The sequence below is a fragment of the Microcebus murinus genome, chromosome 3 (assembly GCF_040939455.1).
Source record: "Microcebus murinus isolate Inina chromosome 3, M.murinus_Inina_mat1.0, whole genome shotgun sequence".
NCBI classification, from domain to species: Eukaryota; Metazoa; Chordata; class Mammalia; order Primates; family Cheirogaleidae; genus Microcebus; species Microcebus murinus.
Genome location: NC_134106.1, coordinates 57,143,402 through 57,169,840, shown reverse-complemented (window position 1 = coordinate 57,169,840; position 26,439 = coordinate 57,143,402). Strand labels below are relative to the sequence as shown.

At 41.8% G+C, this 26,439-nt stretch overlaps 1 protein-coding gene across 2 annotated transcripts in view; it reads right to left on the bottom strand.

Moving 5' to 3' along the window:
- ANTXR1 (ANTXR cell adhesion molecule 1) overlaps nt 1-26,439 on the bottom strand; it is a 230,633-nt gene that overhangs the window by 117,727 nt on the left and 86,467 nt on the right. For both annotated transcript variants that reach the window (XR_012918576.1, XM_012750117.2), the window contains exons 10-12: nt 22,363-22,461; nt 3,737-3,806; nt 2,209-2,287 (exon numbers count right to left, since the gene is read on the bottom strand). Coding sequence is in view for 1 of the 2 variants with exons in the window: in XM_012750117.2 (XP_012605571.1) it covers nt 2,209-2,287; nt 3,737-3,806; nt 22,363-22,461 (248 nt within the window). In the remaining variant the exon portion in view is untranslated. The remainder of the gene's footprint in view (nt 1-2,208; nt 2,288-3,736; nt 3,807-22,362; nt 22,462-26,439) is intronic.

The window sequence follows — 26,439 nt, the reverse complement described above, 5'->3', positions numbered from 1 at the left end:
AACTGCTCACCCAAGTAGCGCCAAACCCTTTTACTCTGCTCTATTTTTCCGATAGCCCATATTACCTTTTAACATAGTGTGTAACTTATTTATTATGTTTATTGTTCCTTGTCCCTCCCCTCACCACACAGAGTGTTTAGTCTCTTGTGTCCTCTGCTACATCCCAGGCACCCAGGGTGGTGCCTAACACACTGTGATCAATGAACATTTGTTGAATACATGAATGGAAGGACCTGGATCTCAAATCTTAGGGTTGTTACAATTTTGTTGGAGACCAATATAGCATTCTCAAGGGAAAATGGAATAATGCAGAATATATGATGAGGTGGTCCTGATCAAGGGTCAAAGGAAGAGAAAATGTAGTGGCATGTGCTCAGACGGAGACATAAGATGTAAGTGGAGGCTGGAGTGAGCTGGAAAGATGCAGTGGGGCTTTTCTGAGAATTCTTTCAATTTTGCAGTGCATTGGTAAGGACACCCTTCTTCAGTTAGAGGCCCGGGATTTAAATATGTAGCTCTGTATTTGCGATATCATGGGTTTAGTCCTGAGATGTTTTCCCTCCCCACTTCCCTGCCCTGTGGTCTCAAGGGCAGTGGCTGTTTCTCTGTGGTATGGTCAGACATAATGAGAAATGCAGATCCAAACTGTTGGATCACTCAAAAAGCTGGGAAGAATCTGGGATGGAGTTATAAGATTTGGGATATTTTGATCATTTCCTGCAGGTTGGTAAATTCCGAAACGGTCAGTTTCCAACAGAATCAGGCAGGGTACACTTGAAGAAATTTCACTGCAGTTTTCAAATTTCACTGCAGTTTTGGTCATGTCCTACTCGGGCCTCCAGATTTGGGTCTCGACCTGATCCCTGAGACATGGACATTTCTCAGTGGTGATACTTCTCTGTGACAACCTAGTCTCTTGCTTTGGTCAAGAAAAACATGTCCATTATCTGTGCCCATTACACTGGTTTACGCTGTTTTCAAGAAAATTGGTTTGCTCCTAACACAGGATGACAACTGGTGGTGGGAGTAGTGAGGACACAGGATGTTGTCCATCATGAAGGCTGGCTTCCATTTTTTTAATGGGGTAATTAATTTTTATCTTATCTGGCTTTAGTGCATGCCTGCTAGCTCTTGTTCACCTGTGTTGGTATTAAGGACACAACCCCAATTACTGAGGGGTTCTAACAACGTATCTTCCAAAGGCCAGCCATGAAGTGACCATAGTAACTACCTAAGCTGACCATCAGGCCAAACAAATTAGTTTCTAGAATGAGCTAATGGAAAAAGCACATTTTGTTAAAGAAACTGGATATTTAGACAAAGATTATTTTGGAAACGGTCATGTTGGAGGCTGAAGTCTTTGCATGAACTAACTAGGGCCTGGCTGCCCACTGCCAGGCTGAGCTCTGACACACTCACAGTGGACAGGAACAATGGCAGAGACTGGAGGGTTCTTGGCCATAGCTACACATAACAAACTCCCAAGGAGGTCTTCAGATCACTAAAACTAGGGCTTATGCCAGAGATTTTGGTTCAATCAGTCTGGCACGAGGTCAGGGCATCCATCTTTTTAAAGAGCTCTTCGGGTGATTTTATGTTTAGCCAGAGATGAAAACTGTCTGACATGAAGGATCCAGAGAAGGGATATTCGAGGAGCTGGTAGAGAGAACGCAGCTCCCATTCCTGCCTCACAATCCCCATCGCAAGGGCCCCTGCCTCCCCTCCTGCTTCATCCGTTTTCTATTCTGTCCTGCATTATTTCCACAATCATAAATAAGCTGCAATTTCCCCCATCATAACTAAAAGGCCCACTGTAAACACCACATCCTCCTCCAGCCAATGCCCATTTTCCTGCATCCCTTTGGAGAAAAACCTCCTAAAACATGCCACCCAATTCCTTTCTGTCCATTGTCTCTTAAACCCATTCATGCAGGCATCTGCCCCGACTACTGCAGAGACACAGCCCATCTTCCCATCTGGCCCGTGAATGCAGGTGTCTCCCCCAACCACAGAAATGGGGAATCCGGAGGACCCAACACAGATGTTTCTGACATACTCTGGGGTAGAGCACACCCCGATCCATCGCAGTGCTGGAATGAAGAACCGAAAAGCTTTCCTGGGACATATCTAGATAAGACTGGTGCTTAAGCAACGTTGACAATGACGATGATAATGAAATCTTTAGTAAAGGGAAAGGTTATGACTTACACAGTGTGTGGTGGTGATGATGACAGAACTGGAGATGAAAGAGAGGCCATCGTTCATGCTGACCTGGAGTGCAGCTTTCCTGCAATGACAACAGGGGAACCAGAGACACTCAGCACAGTCAGCAGTGGGCAATGGGCTGAGAGCTGCCAGACACACAGGTCTCCTTTGGGCTCTGTTCTTAACTACCCTTGGGGCTGCAGTCTCTTCACCTGGGGGAGGGGGCGGGTTCTGAGTTTCCTCCCTTGTAAAGTATGGAGTGTGGTCTCTATGGCCCATCCTCCTCTAGCAATTTAGAGAGACGCCAGGACAGACCTTCTTGCATTGGAGCCAATGGCACTGAATGGGCAAAGCCTGCTTCCATTCAACCTCCTTGTTGCATTGTCGTGTGATAAAGTATTCTTGAAAAATTGTCTGAGTCAATGAGGATAAACTGGGCAAACTGTAAGCTTGATATTCCACCACCATTAACTGGACTCTCAGTGATCTGGTGGGGGTGGCTTTGTTACTACCCAGCAAACTTACAGAGGCAAAGCAGTGGATGAACTAATTTGCCTTCTACCCCCTCCCATCTATAAGGAATCACTGAAATGCGAGTGTACATTTTTGTAGCATGGACACTGGTGTGGAATCAGTGGTATTACAGGCTGAGGTTAGGCAACCAGAGTTGGAGGTCTTGCAGGGTGAACAAATGATTGAAAGCAGAATTCAGATGAACAACTTTAACACTTTTTCCTTCAAGCTGCCATTCTACCTCCAGCCTGTTATAGACATGACTTTGCAGAGGCTGTTTTTTCTTTTGTTCCCTGCATCAACACTGCCTTTCTGATTTTCCACATATTTCTTTTCTTACTCAGGGTGCTGATTCTCTTTCTTCTGTTGAATATTCTGATCACGTCTCATTAACATTTATTATAATAGCATGAGATTCTTCCCCATAAATTAGTTCAGGGAACTTGTCTGGTCTGGGTGAACACCCCATGCTCTGAGGAGCAGCAGAAAAGGAGCACTGAAGGTGATGTTGGAAGATCTGAGTCTGAGGTTTTGGTTTGCCATAAACCAGCTGTGGGCCCACTTGGCCCTTCTAAGCCTCCTTATCTCTAAGCAGGAGATAATAATCATCTATTAGGGAAATCATGATGACAGGGCAAGGTAATGTGTGTGAGAGTTTTGTAGAAGCAAAGTTATGATTAAATCAGACAGACATTGGGTTAAGCCCAAACTCTTCCACTTGCTGCCGTGTTACCTTGGGTGAGCTATTTAAATTCTCTCAGCCTCAGTCTTCATGTCTGTACAATCGAAGTCATGGGACTATCTGGTTCACTGGGAAGTTGGGAGGATGAAGTGAGAGACTCTGTAAACACTTATCCTGAGGCCTGGCTCCCTGTAAACACTGGCCCCATCATTTCCTGGAGGAATCTAGAGACAGACTCTATTATGACAATGGAGAAAGACACTTTCTCCTCTCCTTGTCCCCTCTACCTCCTTTCTCCTCCCTGGCTGTGAGGTTCAATTGCTGGTGAAAACTTACATGCCAACTTCTTTTAAGATAGGTGCAGGACACAGCAAATAAGTATCTTCCACGGCAAAGGGCTTCTCATCTGCAAAAAGGAAGTCACTGAATTAAAAGGGGCAAGGCAAGTTTATAATTTCAAATTCAGTGACTTCTAGAGAACAACAACTAAGTTCAGAGAGACACCAGAAAAACAAAAAACTTTTCGAGATAAGAACTTCCTTTGAGCAGTAAAATCTATTTATTAGCAGTGAACTCAAGGGCTCCTGCTCGAATAGCAGTTTCCCGATCCTGTATGGCCAGCTGAGCCGAGCAGTGAGCAGATAGTGAGTGCACTCCCAGATAGAGCAGGGACACAGGGGAAACGGGGAAATATCAGACCAGTCCTAAGGAGCTTCGTGTTTAAGTCTAGTTTGAGAGAGACACCATATTTGTGGGCAAAGTTTGCTGACAACTATAAAAATTGACTCAACCAAAATATCACTGGGCTTCAGAAGCCAAGGACCTTCCTTTATACAAGCCATGTGGTCAGGTCACAGGGAAGTGCAGAACGAGCTGTGTTTTGGTGGGGAGACGGGGAAGAGCCATTCCTGGTGAGCAGAATGGCATGAGGAAGGACAGGGCAAACAAAAGGCATGTTCCAGGGTCGAATATAAGTAAGGTTTTAGAAGATCAGCGTAGAAAGAAGTTTGGCCCAAGTTCTTTGAGTTAGCCTGAGGGATTTGGACAAAGTTCTATAAGCTATGAAAAGAACTTTGGCGGGTTTGTGAGTACAACTGAAGTGATGATTTTGTAAGCCTTAGCAGATGTGGCTGTGGACGATGGATTAGAGCAGGGGACTCTGGAGGTGGGCGAGTTCTTGCTCTTGTTCTAATGGATGATCATGAAAAAGTGTAAGAGGTTTTAATCTCAAGCTCCTTGAGAACTTCATTGTAGTTCTGGGGCCAGAGGCAGGGCTGAGAAGTTATTATACTCAGTATATAATGGTCATTCCTCCATGCCTCAACATTTGTTGGGTAAACATTCTACAAAAGACTGTGGTAGGGCCTGTCCTGTAAGTGAAACCAAGGTGAATAACATTTGTCCCACTTGTGGCTGTAACTACAAATATCTATAACAAGAAGATGCAAAGAAATACATATATTACTGAAGGATGATATTCTGCTATTGGCCTTTGTTGTGAAACTGATGTCTCTTATGACATTTGTCAGTTTTGACGGCAGAATACACCTTGCCTGGATGGAGATCAGGAAGCCTCGTGCCCTTCATGCCTGCATTTATGGAGCAGAGCCACCCAGGATGGGAGTCAGAGGACACATCCGAAGACTAAGCACTGTGTCCCCACTGGAAGGAGGAGGAAAATGTCCAGGAAAAACTTTAAGTGGTGAAAAGTTAGGGAGCTTATTCCAATACATTTTTGTATTTATTCATTCATTCATTCAACATACATTTATTGAAGGGCTACTACATACTAGAGATATAGGCTTTAAGATGGGAAACATGGTCCTGGCTTTCATGGATTTTATAGGAGCTACAGGAGAGATAGTTAGTTATTCAACATTATTACAAAATACACTCTTTGAGTGTCTACCATGTGTCAAGCACTGTGCTAGGGCTTGCAATGAACAAAACAGATGAAGCATCTTGCCCAAGCAGTTGGCAAGCTAGTAATTACACAAATTAGTATTTAACTGTAATTGTGACGCACACACAGAAGAAGAAGGAAGGTGGCTCATGCTCATCTGGGAAGTCAAGAGATGCTTCCCTGAGGAAAGGCTATGTAAGGTGAAACCTGAAGGTTGGGTGAGGAGAAGGTGGGGTGGGAGAAGAGGAAGCACTGCAAAGGTCCTGGAGTAGGAAGGAGCCCAACCTTTTGAGAACTAAAAGAAGGCCAAGGAAGCTGTTGAATCTGAGTGAGACAGATAATGGCTCAAAATGAGTCTAGAAAAGGGAGCAGGGCCAGGTGACCAAGGCCCTGTAGGCTATGGTGTAGCTTTTGGGATTTTTCTAAAAACAACCAGAAACTACTGGAGGTTACCCCCATATTTAGAATCTGCCATTGGCAGATTATGGAATGTTGCAGGAATAGTGAGGGTGTGTTGAGTAAAATTACAAGGCCTATGATGACAGTGCAGGAACATGCAGTGGCTGAACTGAGCATTATTATTTTTAAGATGTTTTCCCATCTGAGATGATAATACAGGCAAGTCCCCAACTTCATGATGGTTAGATATGATTTTCCGACTTCATAAAGGTACTTTCAGCTGTGTATGTTGATGGTGAGTACCTATACACAACCATTCTGTTTTTTTGCTTTCAGTATAGTATTCAATAAATTACATGAGATATTCAACCCTTTATTATAAGATAGGTTTTGTGTTAGATGATTTTGCCCAACTGTAGGTTAATGTTAGTGGTCTGAGCACATTTAAGGTAGGCTTGATGTTCCGTAGGTTAGGTGTATCAAATGCATTTTTTTTTTTTTTTTTGAGACAGAGTCTCACTTTGTTGTCCAGGCTAGAGTGAGTGCCGTGGCGTCAGCCTAGCTCACAGCAACCTCAAACTCCTGGGCTCAAGCGATCCTCCTGCCTCAGCCTCCCGAGTAGCTGGGACTACAGGCATGCGCCACCATGCCCAGCTAATTTTTTATATATATATCAGTTGGCCAATTAATTTCTTTCTATTTATAGTAGAGACGGGGTCTCGCTCTTGCTCAGGCTGGTTTTGAACTCCTGACCTTGAGCAATCCGCCCGCCTCGGCCTCCCAAGAGCTAGGATTACAGGCGTGAGCCACAGCGCCCGGCCTCAAATGCATTTTTGACTGATGATATTTTCAACTTATGATGGGCTTATCAGGCTGTAGCCTCATTGTTTAAGTCGAGGATCATCTGAACTGACAGCCAGGCTCATGCATACACTCTCAAACTCTTTGTGTGTGTCACTGAATCAAATGTAACCTCCTAGCAGAGCTTTCAGGAAGCGATAGTAGTACTTTCATTATAAACTTGAGGGACTGACATAGGGAGATAAGTAACTTGCCCAATGTTACCCAGGGGAGCTTGGATCTGCACCCAGGCAGGCTGGCTGCACAATCTGTGTGCTTATCCAACAGGTTGCACAAAACACGCGTGATAAGAGCTGCACTCGGTTTTCTTCTCATGACAACCTTGTGAGCTAAGGCATTAGGCTCATTTTGCAGATGCAATATGAGGCCCAGAGAGGTGATAGTGACCCACGATTGCACAGCAAGTCAGAGGCAGAGCCAAGACTAGAACTGAATTCTGCATTACTCTTACTTGCTAAGAGACTCTCCATTTCAGGAAAGGCGGACAGGCGTGGCTGACTACAGCCCGTATTTATTTCCTCAAGGCCATGGCTTACGCTGCTGCACACGCACTAGCCATACCTGAGAGTGCAGATCCCTGCCCACAGCGCCAGCCCACAGAGCCACGGGCAGCCACAGAGCGGCCGCAGGAGGCCTCGTGACTCCTGGCTGCATTCTGCGGGAAGAGCTGGGTCACGCCAATGAGGGCGTCCGAGGTAGCACACTGCAGCGCCACCGCGGGGCAGACTCCGGGGGCTGGCTCGCCCTGCTCTGTGCCAGCCCGACCTCGCTTCCGCTTCCGGCCGCCTCTGAACAACCCTCTCCTTCCCTCCATCCCTGCTGGAAAGGAGCTAGAGGAGGAGCGTGGCCCAGGTCAGGGGGACTTTTCTCACTTTCCCCCTCCTTTCATCTTCCTGTTCTGCCTGGGAGACCAGATATTGCTGGAGCAACGCAGAGGAAATCCTCGCTCTGGGGACGGGGAGGTTTTGCTGAGGCTGTAGGACGGGCTCCTTCCCGGGAGCTGGTCAGCCTCCCAGGCTGTGGGCCTGCTCTGTGGAGCTGGCATTTTCTGCTCTGGGAGGAATTGTTTGGTTTGGAGCCTGTTTTCACTTTACCACAAAAATGAGTGACTTTTTTTTCTTTCTCTCTCTAAACAAAAGAGGGCCATTTGGTTTCCATAACTCAGGTCATCTGACTCCTTCCTGGAACGTCCACTGGGGAAGCGGGGCACGAAGCCCTCCTCGGCCGCTCCCCGGCTGGGCCACGTTTGGCCCGGAGGCCATGCCAGCCTCGCCGCGACCTGCGCCAGCGGTGTCGTGATGTGTACTGGGGCGTAATCCACTCCGGGGACAGCCGAGAGAGGCCCCTGCATGCCTCCCGCTGGGCGGCCGTTTTGCTGCTTACCAACACTGCAGGCAGGGAGTGGAGAGCAGGGGCACGGGCTGGCCCCCTTGGCTCTTGTTTGCAAATGGGGAGAAAATTAGGTAGAGGCAGGAGTTTGAAACTACACGTTAAACAGAATTTTTAGATAATCTTGAAATATAAATTTCTTTGTCCATTACCAAAGGCATTTCATAATCTTGTGCATACCCATAACATAGATTCACCCAAAACATTTGTCTACAGGAGTCTGATGAGCTTGATTTATCTCAGGATGTGGGGATCCCTGAGTGTCACCAGGTCAAACTGTGAAGCATCCTAGACTTGGGGGCTAGGCATCCCTGAAGCTGAGTAAGAGGGCACAGAGGGGCCAAGTAGACGTCAGAGTCAAGCAGATTCAGGGGCAAATGCCAGGGCTTCCTCTTACTAATGTGTGTCTGGGGACAAGTTCTCCATCCTTAGACAGTGCTGATGACATCACTACACAGAGTTGTGTGGGGGGTAAATAAGAGCGTATCAAAGTACAAAGCACGATACCGGGCTCTTCATACACATTTGGTAAATGTTATTCCACTTTGTTACATGGGCATCCATACCTCTAAAATAGGCTACATGAAAATGTGGCTCAAAATCAGAGGGTTGAAGATTAAAATGTTCAAAATATCTGATTGTTTGTTTATAGTGATCTACGAAATTAACATCTTTTTAGACATCAGGAATTCCTAGGAAAATACAAAACTTTAGTGTATTGCGTGTGACTATATAGATACACATATACATATATATACAAGCACACACATACACATACTGATTTTGTCTAATGCTATATACTCATAATCTCATTTGATGCTTCCACAAACCTGAGAGAGATATTATTATTATTTACACTTTGAGAAATTGAGGCTCAGAGAGGTTAATTAAGTCAGTGCTGTACCACTTGCAAGCATCAGAGCTGGTGCTTCAAACCCAGGTTCTGTTGATAAGACTTGCCCAAGGTAAACCCAGCTAGACTCACAATGTAGCGAGAACTACACCAGGAGTTGAGGTTGTCCACACTGACCACTTTGAAGGCAAATGGTTAAGACCTTCAACGGGCAAGGCTGGATCCTACTGGAGGCATCCCTTCCAGAAGAGAGGACTCAAGTTGACACGTTCAGGTGTCTTCTGAAAGGCCCTGATCTAACTGGAATGAACCCATGTCCTGGAACTATTCACTCAAATGTGTACATTCCCAGGTTTTAACCTTGGGACAAAGTAATCAATCCTTTTCAGATTGGTGAAGAAGGAAGTTCCCAGAATTCTTCCTTGCAGTTTGGGGACTGTCTAATGGATTTGGGATAAAACCGGGATTAAAATTTATTAGCCAATTCAAACACCAATCAGAGTGAGTCCTTTTATAGGGCTGATTAAATAATTCAAATACTTTTCAAGTCTTGGCAATGTTTCCTTGATATAAATATTTATTTCTGGCAAAAAGGAAAAGAAAAATAATCCCTAGTTTTGTCTGGGGGAGGTTTGTTAAAACCCTCCAAAAACTGATGTAAGCCCCAAAGTAGAGTTTACATTCTTACTGTGACATTTGCATTAGGTAGTGGGAAAAACAGCAGAGGTTAGGGACTGAATGAGTTCACCCTGCTGTTTCTCCCAGTGTCCCCTGGGCCTAGGGTGCATTTTCAGGGCATCCCAGAGCCAAATATAACTGTTCAGCAGCTTATTATCAGCTGGTTTGGGAATGTGTCTCCAAAAGAAGGGAGAGCAGGCAGACTAGAGTTAGGCTGGATATTTCTACCTTCCCACTGTGTCCAAAAGTAACCAGCTTTGAAAAAAATTAGACTTTTAAAATAGTGTGCAAAAATCTGAAATAAAATAATATTCAGTAAGACTCCAAGTTGGTGAAATTTAAAGCATCTGGGTTGAGCTTTCTGGAGCCCCAGCTAGAAAGGAGGTGACTGCCCTGCTGGGGCTGCCCCGGTGATAATTCACAAACATGGGGAGTCTTATTGCAAAGCAAACCAGGACCTTTAAGGTGGCAGAACCAAGCTGGCCACCATCCTTTTCCTTACCCACCCCTACCCACCCACCCCTTCCCTGGCCTGCTGTTGTTACAAGGTTTCCTTGGAAGCCCTCACTGGCTAGTTGCCATGAAATCAGAGAACGAGCTTGGCCAATAGATTCCAGGAAAGTTTCCTGGGTCCACTGCACCCAACTGTTTCAGCAGGTCCTGTAAGCTATAGGGATCCAGGATATGTCTTCTGGTTTCCCATTCTGTTCTCTGGGGCAGGCTGGAGTAAGATGGGGAAGGATGAGCAGACAAAGAGCCTGGGCTCTGGGGAGCCATCACAGCCTTGCCACTCACTAGCTATGCAATCACTGGCAGGGGTTTTCATCCTATTCATAACTCAGAGTTGTCACCTATAAGATGGGATAATACTCATTTCGTAGGCTATTGTAAATTTTAACATGATGATGTTATCAAATACTTAGCACTTAATAAGGATTCCACTTATGTTAACTGCTATTACTAAGCTAGGGCACTGCTGGGCTCATTGTCTGAGGCACCTGCAAAACACAAGGTGTGAATGTGTGTGTCAACTGAGTGGGCTTTGTAACTTGTCTAACAAGTTGTGTCAGGGATATATGATATACATGGGACAAGAAGCAAATCCTCTATCTAAATAGGACCTGTGGACATGTATATAATGCAGTGGTTCTCAAATGGAAGTGATTTTACCCCTAGGGGACAAATGATTGCCAGGGAGCAATGCTATTGGCATCTACTGGGTACAGACCAGGAATGGTGCTCAACATCCTACAATGCACAGGACAGTCTCCTACCCCCAACAGAGAATTATCCAGCCCCAAATGTCAATAGTGTTGAGGATAGAAAACCTGGTACATCTACCATGGCTTTATATCCTTCTTTAGCTCATTATAGTGGGGTCTACAGACATAACTGGGTGGTTCACAGCCCCCAGGGTACTGGTGTAATGTCCAGGAAAGTTAAGAGGTGTTATAAGGTGATGGGTAGAAGAGGGAGAGGGTAATAGCTGGAGAAACATGGGAAGACAAGTTCTGGTGGGAGTAAGGAAGAGAGTGTTTCTTGATAAAGCCCTCCATGCACACTTTGATGGGTCCAGGTTTTCTTAGTGGTAGATGAAATAGTACCCAAGCCACTCTGCTTGGTGGAGCTTTATAACGTAAATGGGGCATTCCAGAAATGGGACTTATATTGTTTCCAAGGTTCTAGATGACGGGGTGGGAAGGCTGCAGAGTCAGAACACCTTACATATAAATTATCAATATAAGACTCAGAGCTGAGAGCAGTCCTGGAAGGAAAGGAAGTGGGCTGTCTTGGTCACTGTGTTCATGAGGATCAAATTACATTATGGCCTCAGAAGGAGAGAAAGTGAAAGGTGAGGGACCATGAGTCCATCCCCAGAGGACTGCAGGGATGCATCCAGCAGCCTGCACACTCCCAAGTCTCGCACAAGGCTGTGAACCCATAGCTCTGGGCACACCCGTGTTGAGAACTGGTTGTCAGCACAGATAGTCTGAATTCCCAGGATGCAAATTATTATCTGGCCATATTTATTGTTACTTTTTAATTAATTACAAAAGTAATATATGTTTAGGGTAAAACATCTGGGAAATACAGAGAAGTATATGAAAAAGAAATTAAAGTCCCTGATAATCCTAACTCCTGGTGACAAACATTCTTAATGTATACTATTTCGGAATTTTTTCTGTGCATATTACTTTTTACATCATTGGGATCACACTACACATAATATTGTGGTATTTGGCAGTTATCTCTATCTGAAGTTAATAAGGCAGTTTTGGGTATTGCAAGAAAAGTAAATGAAGTGTATGGGGCTCAAGGCTCTTGCTAAGTATTTTCTCCTCTTCCAATAAATCTACACCAAAAAATTCCTAACTGCTGACATTCATAAAACTTAAACATTATCTTCTAAGCAAAGCATCAGCCTTTCAAAAAAGATTTTGTAATCCTGAGTTCAGAAAAATTGGTATGCCTCAAACAGCTTTAATTTGCTAAGAATAAATATATTTTTAAAAGCTTTTTTTTACTTGGTAGAGGGCAATTCAGGACTCATGCACAAGGTATGTGTCTCCTGATGCACAAACTCTTGCAGCTGTGCAAAGTTTAGAAGGATTTTTATCTTTGGAATTGGGATCAAGGGGCAAGTCTACAAAATGGCGAAAGCCTTCCACACAATCATGGCTACAGGTTATGGCAAATACTGACTACTCTTAAAGGACACACAAATACACAGAAACTCAGAGAAGAGGTGGGAAGGAGACCTTGGGTACACATTTGAGTGACAGTGGATGGCCACTAGCCACTGTGGTATGCACATTAGGGCCCAGAGCTGAATCACATGGGAGAGAGATCCACCAGTAGCACTTGTTCTTCCTTTCCCTCAGCAGAACCCAACTTCTCTAAATGGATGTGGAACAAATATTTAAAGAAGATCAGATTGAAAGGACATAGATTACAAGCCTGCCTGGGGCTCCCAATAGTCTGGCCCATTCCTATGTTAACCACCTTCTCCTCCATCATCCCATGAAATGACAGAGGAGAAGTATTGCATGGGAGAGGGCACCATCCCTCTGCTGTCACCATCCATGAAAGCCCAGCCACCTGGTGCAGAAATAGAGGGGAATGCCAACTTCCACCACCCAGTGAGATGGGGAACTGGCAGGCCTTGCTCAATAAGGAGTCACAGACCTGAACCAAGGTCTTATGGTGGAGAAACCGGCCCAAACCAGCTAGAACCCCGATGGCCACAAAACAACGACTTCAGGTTACCCTCACTGCTCATTAAACCCTGCTTATAATGTATTAGTATACTAAAAGAGACCCCCATCAGCACCATGACAGTTTATAAATGCCAAGGCAACTCCTGGAAGTCACTCTATATGGTTTAAAAAGAGGAAGAAAACCCTTGGTTCTAGGAACTCCCCACCCCTTTCCCAGAAATGAACAGTCTTCCTTCCACTTAACATAAAATTAATTAGAAGATATAAAATAAGACCCCCAAAACTCACAAAATGCTACTCTCTGTTGCTCTGAGAGATAGCTGCTGCCCTGTCTATGGGGCAACCTTCCTTTTTTTTTTTTTTCCTTTTCTTACTTTAATAAAACAAAGTTTTTAATAAACTTGCTTTTGCTTTTACTCTGCCAGCTCGCTCTTTAATTCTTTTCCTGCATGAAGCCAAGAATCCACTTGGCCTTCAAGAGGACCCCAGCTCTGGGGTCTACTTTCCTGTATCATCAGGACAGCAGGGCTGGGGTGAAGGCAGGTTTTAGGGGGATCATAAGCAAACATCCCCCCCCAACCAGGCCTCAAAGAAGTGCAGTGCATGTCAGAATCCACATGGAGCTCACGATTTTCACTTGGAGTCAAGTGCACACTTGGTATAGCGGAGGAAACATGAAGATCGACTATGGGGGGGGGGTGCTGCAGCTAATTTTGGACTGTGTCAGCTCACACCCAGAATAAGCTCTTCTGCTCCCACATGAAAATCTTTGCCACCTAGTTACTTCTGCTGGCAACTCCCCTTTTGCCCCCATACCATTTCAGATTACTGAAGTAAATTTCAATGTCTATATTTTTGCCTGGGCCTGAAAGATGGGAACATGTGCTAACACGATTTCTTTAGGAGCTACTTCAAATATTAGTGGGCAAGACCAGAGCTCTAGCTCAAAGAAGGGGCGAGGAGGAAACACCACCAGATGCATGAAAAGATCCTGAGGTTTGAGAAAAGGGGCCACTGGAAGAACCAGGAGAGGAGTCTTACCTGTGGTCACACAGTAAGCTACACATACAACACTCTAGAGCCTGAGGCTCTTCCTTCCAGGTCTGGGCTTTTTTTCTTGATCCTGGGTTCAAGTCTCAACTTCCCTACTAACGTGCTATGTGACCTTGGGCAAGAAGTTAAATTTCTCTGAGTTGAGGTTTCCTGTCTGCAAAATGAGGAAGATCTGTTGAAACCAGGGCCTCTGAATCAGGCACACCTTGGTCACCTGGGTATTGGAGGTCAGTGGGCCCAGGGATCTTTGGGGGTTTGTGTTTTGGAGGCAATGCAGAGAAGTGGGCTATAGCCTTTGGAGTGGACTGCCAGGGTTCAAATTGTTTCCATCCAGGAGCATCTGGGTGACCTTGGGCACTTCATCTCTCTGAGTTAGATAGCAAAAACGGGGATACAAATAATTTTCCCCTCACTGGGCTGCTGTGATGGTGAAATGTGGTGATACAGGAAAGCACTTGGTACAGCACCAGGCGCAGGGTGTGTACTCAGCAGCGAGTAGCTGCTATCATTTGGATGAAGCTCCCTTGTCTTTGTGATGTGCATCCTCACCAAGAACCACAAGACTCTGTGCTTTTTTATGTCTCTTTGCTCTGAGTTACACAAGATGACATTTCATCATCTTCATATGATATCAAATCCCTAGAGATGTATCTAGATTTCATTAAGGACCTTTGACCAATATATGCAAGACTCTAACTTGTGACAAAGGAAACAAAAGGCCTTTTTTTTTGTTTTGTTTTGGAAGTTCACATTCTCCCCTCTGTCCTGTGTCCCCATCTGCTACGGTAGGTACATTTTAATGATCTCCTTAGGGTGTCCACAACAGCCCTGGGGCTCAGGGGTTTCCTAAGATGAAGTATGGTTTCTGGATAACTGGACAGATTTTTAAAGATGCATTCAAACGAGTGTTGTCTCTTTTCTCTTGGGAAGTTGAGTCCCTCTTTGGAACTCTTAGAACTGCCTGATTCAAGGCTAATGTTCTGTCTGGGAAAATATCTTTAAAGAGGGCAAAGTTTTATCTTTTGAGAGTGTGCGAAAGTAAACCACAGCCATGCCTGGTGAATAAGACTGAAGGTCAAGTTGAGATATAAAATTATGCATCAAAAAATAAAGTGTGCCTATAAAGCCATGAATCTGATTTCTCACATGACCTATAAACCCAATTTTAGCAAATTCTTTAAAAATCAGTTTCTTTTGTTTACTGTCATACCTCATATGTCTCCATGTAACACCAGGATAATCTAGCATGTTTTTCATTATTATGTTAGTAAAACATTCATTTTTTTATTTATTGTGCATAAAATGGATAATTTCTCAGCACATACCCCAGTATGTGCTTTTAAGCATCCCAATCTTTCTGCAAATGGATTTCCAATTGAAAGTGGATCTTTTCTTGGCACAGTACACTGAATACTGAAATGCAGCCAGAGTAAATAAAGTTTGTGTGAAGATTTCCAAGATATTTTCTTGGCTAGCAGCAAGTTCAGCCTGGTGATTGGAGAAGCAACCAAATGCTAAACTTAAAATGTATGCTAGGCCTAAATAGTGACCAAGAATTTTGTAATTGAATTTTAAATAACTTTTGTGGATTCTTTTCTTGTTACATAGAACATATGATTGTGAAAAACTTAGAAAACACAGATGGATGGAAAGAAGAAAATAAAAATTAATAGTGGTCTTGTTCAGAGAGGACCACTGATAACATTTTGATATATATCTTTGAAATATCTCTCTCTGCATATGAATGTGTTTAAAAATAAAAAATAGCATTGATGTACTGTTTTGTAACTTATTTTTGACACATCATGCTGTATCATTAAGTTTTTCTCACATCAGTAATTATTCTTCTACAACATTATTTAATTATTTAGGGGCAAAGTATAATTTATATAACCTATTGCTAAACATTTATGTTGTTACCATTTAGATGTTTTTCTTTTTGTTTCCTTCCTTCTTCCTTCCCTTCCTTCATTCTTTCTATTTTTCTTTTGCTATCATAAGCAATATTGCAATGAACATCCTTGTAGCCAAATCTTTGTAAACATTCCCAATCATTTCCTTTTGATGAAGTTGAAATTGAAGTTCTGGGTCAAAAATGCATAAAAGCAGCTGATTCATTTTAAAAATTGCCTTCTTTTTTTTTTTTTTTTTTGAGACAGAGTCTCACTTTGTTGTCCAGGCTAGAGTGAGTGCCGTGGCGTCAGCCTAGCTCACAGCAACCTCAAACTCCTGGGCTCAAGCGATCCTCCTGCCTCAGCCTCCCGAGTAGCTGGGACTACAGGCATGCGCCACTATGCCCGGCTAATTTTTTATATATATATCAGTTGGCCAATTAATTTCTTTCTATTTATAGTAGAGACGGGGTCTCGCTCTTGCTCAGGCTGGTTTTGAACTCCTGACCTTGAGCAATCCGCCCGCCTCGGCCTCCCAAGAGCTAGGATTACAGGCGTGAGCCACAGTGCCCGGCCTAAAAATTGCCTTCTAAAATATTTAATGGTCTCTCACTGATAATGAACGAAAACACTTGCTTTCTTACATCTTTCCCAATACCAAGCATTGTATTTTTTAAATCTTTGTCAGTTAGATAGAGTAAAAATGACAATTGATTGTTTCAATTTGCATTTCCTTGGTTATACTGAGCATTTTCCATATGCTTATTGATCATTATTTTCTTATAAATTTCCTTTTCATATCTTTTACCCATTGATGTATTCACCTTCTTTTTAAAACTGATTTTAGAAGCTATCTTTATACTAAGTTTATTGACTCCGTTTTTGTTACAAGTCTTATAAGTAATTCTTCCAGTTTTCTGTTTCCCCTTTGCTTTCTTGGGGGAGGTGGAGTAACAGAAGAATTTGAAAATAGGTACTCAAACTATCAAATTTTTCCTTCATGGTATAACCCTTCATGCTTAAAAAGTCCCTTCCCACTAGAAGATTACGCCAATTTTTTTTATTTCCTTCTAGAAATTTTACAGCTTCATGTTCACATTAAATTTTTTGGTTCATTTGGAATTTGTTTAGATGTAAGGTGTGAGATAAAAATCAAACTTAATTTTTTCCAAGTTGTTAGCCAGTTGTCTCAACAACATTTTTTGAATAATATACTCTTTCTCCACTGATTTGAAACGTTAACCGTATTTTATATTAAATTCATGAAAGTGGTTGGCTCTGTTTATGGACTTTGTTCCAACGCCCAGTTTGCCTGTTGTGGTACCGGTCATACATTATTTCAATTACTGCAGCTGTTTTTACATCTTAAAATCAGCTCGGGCAAGTGTCCACATTTTCCTTGGCTATTCTGATATGTTTATTTTTCCACATAAACTTTAGAATTATTTTGTTAACTTATTAAAAAGTCTCATTGGAATTTTCATTGGGATTATGTTAAAAATATTATAAATGTTAATTTGAATACAATTGATGTCTTTATAATAACCAGTTAGCGCTCCATTTAATAATAGTGATAATGATAATAATAGTGATACCAGCAGTCAACACTGGCTCCTTACTCTGCATCAGGCCCTGTTCTAAGCCCAACCTGCCACATTTAAACCTCATAACAATCCATGATATAGGTGGTATTATTATTATTATTCGAATAGCATTATTTATTCTGTGACACAAGTTCTATTGCAACTATGGTCTTTGCAAATAACTACATTGATTTTTAATCTTTATTTAATTTTATTTTTTTTGTAGGAATTAGTAACTGCTTTCTATTTTTAATTACTACCAAATATTGGACAGATGGAATAACTTTTAAATGGAACTACTACTGGTTCAACAATAGCCTCTGATATATTTGTTTCAGAACTGTACAAACTTTCTTTTTTAGGTGTTATTATTGCCATACTCATTTTACAGGTAGAGAAACAGAGGCATGGAGATATTAAATAACTTGCCATGGTCAACAGCTGGCTATGACAGAGACGGGATTCTTTTTCTTGGTGTCTGGCTCCAGAGCTTGTACTATGTCATGAGTTATGTATCTCCATCTCTTCACACTGTCTTTATATCCCTCACGAAGTTTTGTAATAACTTCCTTCATATATGTCTTTACAAATTTGGTCATATTAGTTCTTACTAGATTTTACTAGTCATTGCTATATTTTTCCTGTGATGTTTTCTAATCGATCATTGATGAATTCTGGCAAAACTATTGATTGTATAAGCTAGATATTTACTTCTAAATCATCCAGCTTAATACCCCTCTTGTAGTAGTTCTGCTGACTCTGTAGTTTTCCAGGAAGACATAACCATTATTTCAGAGTAATGATCCTTGGCCCCCTTTCACGTATTTGTATCTCTCATCAGTTTTCTTGTGTTATTTTAATGCTCATGGCATTGTCCAATATGGTAGTCACCAGCCACATGTGGCTATTTACACTTAAGTTAATAAAAATTAAAAGAAATTACAAATTCAGTTCCTCAATCACACTAGCCACATTTCAAATGCCCAACAGCCATATGTGGCTTGTGACTACCATATGAGAACATTCTTATTGTCACAGAAAGTTCAACTGGACAGTGCTGCTAGAACTTTCAGATCAATGTTAAATAACAGTGGTGAAATAGGTTGTCCTGTTTTTTCTTTTGAACTTTAAAAGTGAATTCCTCTAAATGATGATTTATTATTAGAATCATGTTGAGTTTTGAATTCAAATATCTAGGTATATTTTTATTATGTTAAAGAAGTCTTATCCTAATTCTAGCTTTCTGAAAATTGTTTTAAGTAATTAGGAATGGCTAATGAATTTTAATACATTTTTCAGAACATTGTGCTATGTGAGAGACAAATTTTCCCTCTTTTTAAATACATTGTTGGATTTTGTTTGCCACTATTTTATTAGATGTCTGTCATCAGTGGGCTTGATCTCAAATATTCTCTATTTCTAGTGCCCTTGCCCAGTTTTTTTAAAAAACCTAAGATTATATTATTACCATAAAATGAATTAAAAAGCTTTTTCTTTATTTCTTTTCTCTGGAATAGGTGTATCAAATATAGGTTATCTGTCCCTCAAAATTTGGTAACACTTGGGTGAAAAAACTCAGGGTCTGGTGCTTTGGTTGGTGGGTGAGATTTCCTCTTATCTCCCTTCTAGTTCATGCATTTCACCTTCATCTGCATCTGATCACATTGTTCAATTAATCTATGAAGTTGTATTTCAATGAATAAAATAAATTTTTCAAATCTAGAATTTACACTCAGGTCTTCTGCAAATCTGCCTTTGTTAAGTGTTTTTCCCCTATGATCTTTTTGATCTCTTTACACATTTTAAATGTGTTTATTCTATAATACATTCTCTTTCAAATTTGTTCCCTGATATTCTCTTCTTGTTTGTTCTCCTGTTTCTTTCGCCCACTTTGATATGGTTTGTCATTTTGTGCTATGAGCTCATCTTCAGAGGGGCTTGTTTGCTGCAGGAGTGCTTTGGGTGTGGGCTGTATGGAAGGCTCCTGTGGGGTGGATGCACACAGCTTCTGCAGGGCCACAAGGATCAGGACAGTCACAGACACATTTTGGGGTTCATTTCTTGACTTGATGCTAGTGTATCATGTGAGTGGTATAACTAACATCATTACAGCTGTAGATTTGGTTTCTCTGCCTGCTTTCTTGCCCCCTTTAATGTGTAGTGCAGCCCTCTGGAGACTGACTTCTGCAGGGGGCTCTGCTCTTGCCTGATGCCTTGCGCAGGCCTGAGACCTGGTGTCCTGTATTCACATTAATATCGGATCAAAGCTCCCAGGCCTGGAGCCCTCATGGCTGTGCTTCCGGCTTAGCTTTTTATTTCCTTTTTATTTCCTGTACTTGGGGTTTTCCTCTTCTTTCCTTTGAATGAAGCCACATGTTATAATTTTTTAAATCATATTTTATCCAGACTTTCTGAATCTATTGTGTTGGCCACATATCCAGAAATTGTCTTAGATTTCTATGTGGTTCATTAGTTGCTTTTATTTTTAAGCAAAGGCAAGAAAAGTAGGAGAGAAGTAGGTATTAATACTATACTATGGTTTTAATTTCCTGGTTATATTTATTATCTAAGAATATATCTAAACAATTTCTGCTTTTTGGAATTAATATGTTGGCATTTTCATTTGTGTCTTAGCATGATAAATTTGCAAGGCTGTTCACAGTCATTTAAAAAGGCATAACATAAATGCTCTATATCTTTAATGTTTTTATAAATAAGTTTATTCAAAAACTTGGAAAATCATGTTAATATCTCCCACTACAAATATAATTTTTCAATGTGTTCTTTTAACAGTTTTTGCTTCATATAATTTGCTATTGTATTGTTGAAGACTCTGAGGCCTATATCAGGTTTAGAGTAGCTGGAGCCACAAAAGCCTTAGTTCATTAGTAGGCTTCCAATTAGTTTTTTAAAATTAATAACAGTGTTTATATCCTCTTTTTGTTACAAAATGAAATGACACTTTTAGGAAAAAAATCTTCTAAAACAAATATATAAAAATGAAAATAGGTAACATTTTAAAACCGGGCGTATGGAGATGGAGAAGGAAAATGGGGAAAGTAAAGAAATCTAAATGTACTTTATTTTACAGGGAGGAATCAATAGAGACTGTGATGTGCATAAGGTAGATAAAAAAATGTAGATGTGAATATGCTGCATTTGAAAAATCATTTTATCTTTTCTTCCTCTACAGGTTCTTGTTCATATTATTTACTGAATGAAAATGAACAGGTGAATTAACAAATGAAGGCCAAGTGTTCTCCTCAAATTCTAATTTTCTCCCTTAGTTTGACTATTTTTAATAACCATATGTTTGAGTTTTGGAGTGTTGCTTGCAGCATATAATATGATCCATTCACTGCCTTCATCTTCTCCAAGCTGTTAGCGCTGTGCTGGAAGCACAGCTAGGGTTGTGGGTTAAGCCAAATCTCTACCCCAACAGCCTTTATTGGTTTTCCAAAAGGAATGAGGTGGCCAGTCTGTGCATGTGTTTGCAAGAATGCATTAGGAAAGGAAGAGATGAGGGAGAAAGAGGATGGGCTGGTTTCCTAAGAAACAAAGTTTCATGGGGAAGCTGAAAAACAGGCCTTCAAAATGCCACTCTACAAATCCGTAATAAATTTGCATTTCATCTTATCTTAACACAGCATCTTGCTTAACCTTTCAAGCAATGGCAGGGTAGGTCATCTCTCTCCCCATCCTACATCCAGAGAGGTTGGGTCTGATGCTCGCTTGTTTGGGAAGTCTTCTTTGGAAGATATTAATGTCTTTGAGTTAAACCCTCAGAAGTTTCTGATCTGAGACTTGGAGTTTTGGTTAAAGAGAGTGAGAAGGTGGACTTAAGTGACATCACAATTAAAAGGGGGAAAAAAGGAAGCACACGTCCAACTTTTACACTGTGACTACTCAGAGATATTTTAAAATGTTTTCAAGTAGCACGTATTTTTTGGGTATGTGAGAGCATTTCCAAATACTAAGAAAACTAACTGAATACTTCCAATGTTTGGAATTATTCCAAAGCCAGAAATTCCAGATGTTTGTGAGGAAGCTACTGCATGTGTCTGTTTAAATATTCAACTGGGTTTTAAAATGTCAAGGAAGAAAAAAGGCATACCCCTTAAGTCTTCTTTAAAAACGGGATAACACTCTTCAAAGGGCTATCAGGAGGATGAACCTAGTGTGAGTGGTTAGTCAATAAATGCGTGTCCTGCCCTCCTCCTTGCTCTTTCTACCTCTCAGGGCTGTTGTAGCAAAAAGATGTGAAGGGTTTAGAAAGTACATAGCATGATGGAAAATGCAGGATATTATGACTGTTGTTTATCACTGAAGATGTGGAATCAATAATTATCTTTGTGATGGATGCCAATAATGCAAATAATAACCAGATGCAAATAATAACCAGGGCTCCTGGCATCTGTCCCCCCATAATCATCTTTCCCTTCTCTCCTGGTCAACCACATGGATCACACATGTCTTTGAATTAGGAACTTGACTGTTACGAATGTCTCTGAAGGTGCCAATGTTATGATAATCCATTTTTCTCATGACATGAATTTAGTTTTACTCCCACATTCCCGTATTTCATGTAAGGTAGTCACCATGATGAGAGTTTTTTGGCACCTCCAAGCAAGAATCATCCAGACTGAACAGAGCTGCAGAATCTGCATGTGTGTAAGTCTAATAGTTTGGTTTTGGGTTTATTCGGGATTCATAAATTTAGACCATCTCCTTTTCACTCTTACCCTTGAGAGTCCTCAATACTTTGTTAAGGAACCTCAAGTGTCACCAGCCCTGACTAACCAGCACCGGTACTGCCCCCTGACAGTGAACCATTTAGTCAATGGCGGTGTGGATGAGGAAACGAATGCCCCGCTGCCCCGAGGGCTGGCTCAGGGCTGGGCTCGCGGCTGTGTAGGCTGTGGGGGACACACCAAGCTGGGCACCCGTGGCGCGGTGCCCTTGGGGACCCAAGGCACTGTAGGGGTTAGCTACGCCCTCGCTAGAGGCCTTTCCTTCCAGCAGGGAAGACTCTCCTCTGCCGGTGTCATGCGTGTGGCCTTGCTGGAGGAAAGGGCTGGGAATTCCCTTCCCTCGAGTTGGCTGGAGACACCCACGGACTCTGCAAGGACTTACTGAGCGTGACGGAGTCATTGATCTTGAAGCTGCAGAGGACCCTGTCCACGTTGCGGGCGTGTCGGAAGCCGTTTCCTCTCACAACTACTTGAAATGACTCTGAAATAAAGAGTAATGACAGGACATGTTACTTGACCATTATTAACCTTAAGCTTCCTGTCTGCCCTAATTTAGAGAATTTGGTAACTATTTTACCAGGCTTGAAACATTAAAAAATGACTTCAGGTTGGAAACCAAGAGCAACCACCTGGGTTTCTTGTAGCACTTACCAACTCATTCTCACTGGGTGTTCAAGAGGAAGAGGCATGTTCCTTCTTAGTTTGAATTCCCACCTCCTTACCTTTGCACTTACTGGTCCTCCCACCAGGAATGCCTTCCTCCCTCCTCTCTGTCCATGCAAATCTTACCCATTTTTGAAGTACAGACAGTCTTTAAAACCGTGATCTGGGCTGCCAGTAGGTGCCCCAGAGGAGGGGCTCCCCAATTTCTCCTCTATCAACTCAACTCTGCCTATTTTACATAATGGATTCCCCTGAAAGGATTTCCTTAGACTTAGGGTGCCTAATTTTCTGGAAAACCATTGACGTAGGCATTTACAGCCCGTACTGAACAATGCAGCATGTAATTATGCACTGTCTGGTGGTGTTCTTTTGTCTTTTCTCCCCCAACTAGAAAAACATTCCTTTAGGTTGGGAATTATTTGATACTGCTGTGGCATGCCTATCTCTGCTGGGCACATTAGTAGTGGTATGTAGGTTTTACACAGGAATAATTGCATTTAATAACAAATCAAAGTCTTGCTTGTCAGCGGTCAGCTGTCAAGCATTACCTACTTCAACTGACATTGGCCCTTCAAGGCAGTACTCATTTCTCTCTGAACAGAAGAGATAAAATATATATATCTTGCAGGCCTGCATATTAATTTTATATTGGCATAATGTATATTAAATGAATACACATGAATAAAATTCTTTTAAAGTAAAAACAACTATCCTTTACAATAGCCCTACCGAGAGAAAAAAACCAATAATTCATTAGTTAAATGTTTTGGAATATTTGCTTAAGATTGAGGGCATCGAATAGCCAATGTTCCACTTTCTTTCAGTTTTATCATCCTTTTGTGTACAAAAGTTGGGGCTCGGGACAATGCTAGATGGCATATAAAAAGAGAAACAGACTAAAAGCCAGAGGAAAAATGCAGTATTTGTGAATGTGGATCTTAAACTGTAAATTGCTACCCAAATGGAGACTTTCTGTTGAGGGAAGAATGGAATTAGAGAACTAGCATATGGGACTCTTTCAAAGTTTGGTCAATGTCATGAGCAAATGTCACCTTCATTCCCAGTAAACTAATTTAGAGGCCATGTTTGACAAGATAATAATAATTGATGTGTGCCAGGCCCCGTGCTAAACCATGTACATGCTCGATGTCATCTGAACCTCACCACAACCACACCCCAGGGAGGTACAGATGAGCAAACTGATCTTAGAGGAGTTAAGTAATTTGCCCAAGGTCACGCAGTTAGTAACCTGTCAGAATCAGAACTGGAACCAGGTCTGCCAGGCACCAAATGGCACGTCCTTAGGACTCAGCCAGTATCCTCTTTCCCACCATGATAAAATGGATACTAATGTCCTAGGACAGATGAGTAATTTGGAAGTTGGGGTTGTGATTTTTTTTAAGGCTTACTTTATTTTATTTTAGGCAGGTTTGCTCATTTTGCAGAAAAGTGAAGCTGGCCTGGATATGAAGCAAGAAACTGAAATCTAAGTAGAAGAACACAAAAGCACTACATGTGCCACCAGGAGTATCAATTAGAACAGAGTGCTTTTTAAAAGTATAAGTAACCTTAACAATAAGGAAAAGGAGATTTCGACATTTTAAATCACTTGCCTGAGTCATCTAATTAGTAAGCAGCAAAACTGGGACTCAAATCCAACGGTGCAATGCCTTAGTTTTGAACTATCTTCATTACGGTCATGGGGTACATGGTTTATCAGGACCATAAGTCCTATGACTATTAAGAATTTATATATACATGTTGACACATATACACGATTGCTAAGTTTAGAAAGATGGACTTAATAGTTTTCTTTAAATGTCTGCCAGGCATGTGATTGATCACTCAGTTGGTTCAACCAGTATTTTATTAAGTGTCAAGCATTGTGGAAGAAGCTTATGATATCTTATTTGCTCAGTTAAGCTTATAGAAACTTATTTCTGTTCCCAGTTTGAATGCCAGACATATAGAAATTTGCCGTTTGATGTTTTTGCTGACTCCACATGTTTTCTCCCTCATTGCTGTGCCTACTTCTCTTGTTTTCTGAAAGATCAGCAGAGGGAGAGGGAAGACTCTGGAAATGCAGGCCACGTGCCAAACTCTCCTCTCTAACACCGTGTTCTAACATTACCAGTTCAGTTGCTAAATCCTCTATAAAAGAGGCAGCCCACGTGTCTGCTTGGCCCAACCTCAGGGAGTTTAGGAAGAAAGACAGCAGGAATCTACGATGTGGCAAGATTGGAAACCAAACCATTTAACCCTCTCTGCCTGGGGAAAAGATGGAGGAAATGCTACTCCAGGAAGCACACCAGAGCGGAGGTGAGCGCTTACCCTGCCTGGTGCAGTTTCTGTGTTAGTGCACACATTGGGCTTGAAGAGCCCAAACATCTGACCCAGCAGCCTGCCTGGAATGTCAGCTGTTTACACAAAGATGTTATATAACAAAACCCTGTCAAATAAATCTGCCAGCAAGTGAAAACCAGGGCACACTAGAAACAGGACATTTATTATACCTACAAAGCCCTGAACCCACCTTTCAAAATATGCACAGCTAAATGTTTTTAGGCAACTTGCATGTTGGTTATAGCTTCTACAAGTGCTTAGGGGTTGTAAGGCTTTAGGGAGCAAGTATCCACCTGCAAAGGCTCTTTGGTTTAATCTTTTAAGATACATATCCTTTATAGTATCTTTAAGGTATATATTCATTATGATTCTTTTGCCACTTTTATTCCCAATTACAATTAAAGCTTCCTGATGGCAGAGGCCAGAATTTCTATTAAATATTTCTTTTTTTTTTTTTTTTTTTTTTTTTTTTTTGAGACAGAGTCTCGCTTTGTTGTCCAGGCTAGAGTGAGTGCCGTGGCGTCAGCCTAGCTCACAGCAACCTCAAACTCCTGGGCTCAAGTGATCCTTCTGCCTCAGCCTCCCGGGTAGCTGGGACTACAGGCATGCGCCACCATGCCCGGCTAATTTTTTTATATATATATCAGTTGGCCAATTAATTTCTTTCTATTTATAGTAGAGACGGGGTCTCGCTCTTGCTCAGGCTGGTTTTGAACTCCTGACCTTGAGCAATCCGCCCGCCTCAGCCTCCCAAGAGCTAGGATTACAGGCGTGAGCCACCGCGCCCGGCTAAATATTTCTTTTGAATGCTTGGTTTTGCCTAACTCAAGACTGAGTTGGCCTCAGTATATGTTCATTGAATAAATAAATAAATAAATAACATATTTTGGCATAGAAAAGGAATAGGGAGAGGACAAGGTGGTGATTTATTCAGGTGCCGGTCAAGTCTAATCCTGTTTATTTTCTGAGGCTTAATAAGATCAATGAATGAAAAGATGCCTAACATCATTGGTCATTAGGGACATGCAAATCAAAACCACAATGAACTATTACTTCATACCGAATAGACTGGCTACGATCAAAGAGATGGGCAATAGCAACTGTTGGTGAAGAAATTATAACCCAAACACACTTCTGGAAGGTATGTAGAATGGTGCACCCTCTTCGAAGAAGACATTGGCAGTTCCTCAAAAAGTTAAGTAAAGTCACTGTATGACCCCAAAATTCCACTCCTAGGTATACATCCAAGAGAACTGAAAACATATATCCACACAAAAACTTGTGCACGAATGTTCATAGTGCCATTATTCTTAATAGCCAAAAAGTGCACACAATGGAATATTATTCAGCCATAAAAAGAAATCAACTTCTCATACATGCTACAACGTGGATGAACCTTGGAAACAACCTGCCAAATGAAAGAAGCCAGACACAAAAGACCACATGACTCCAT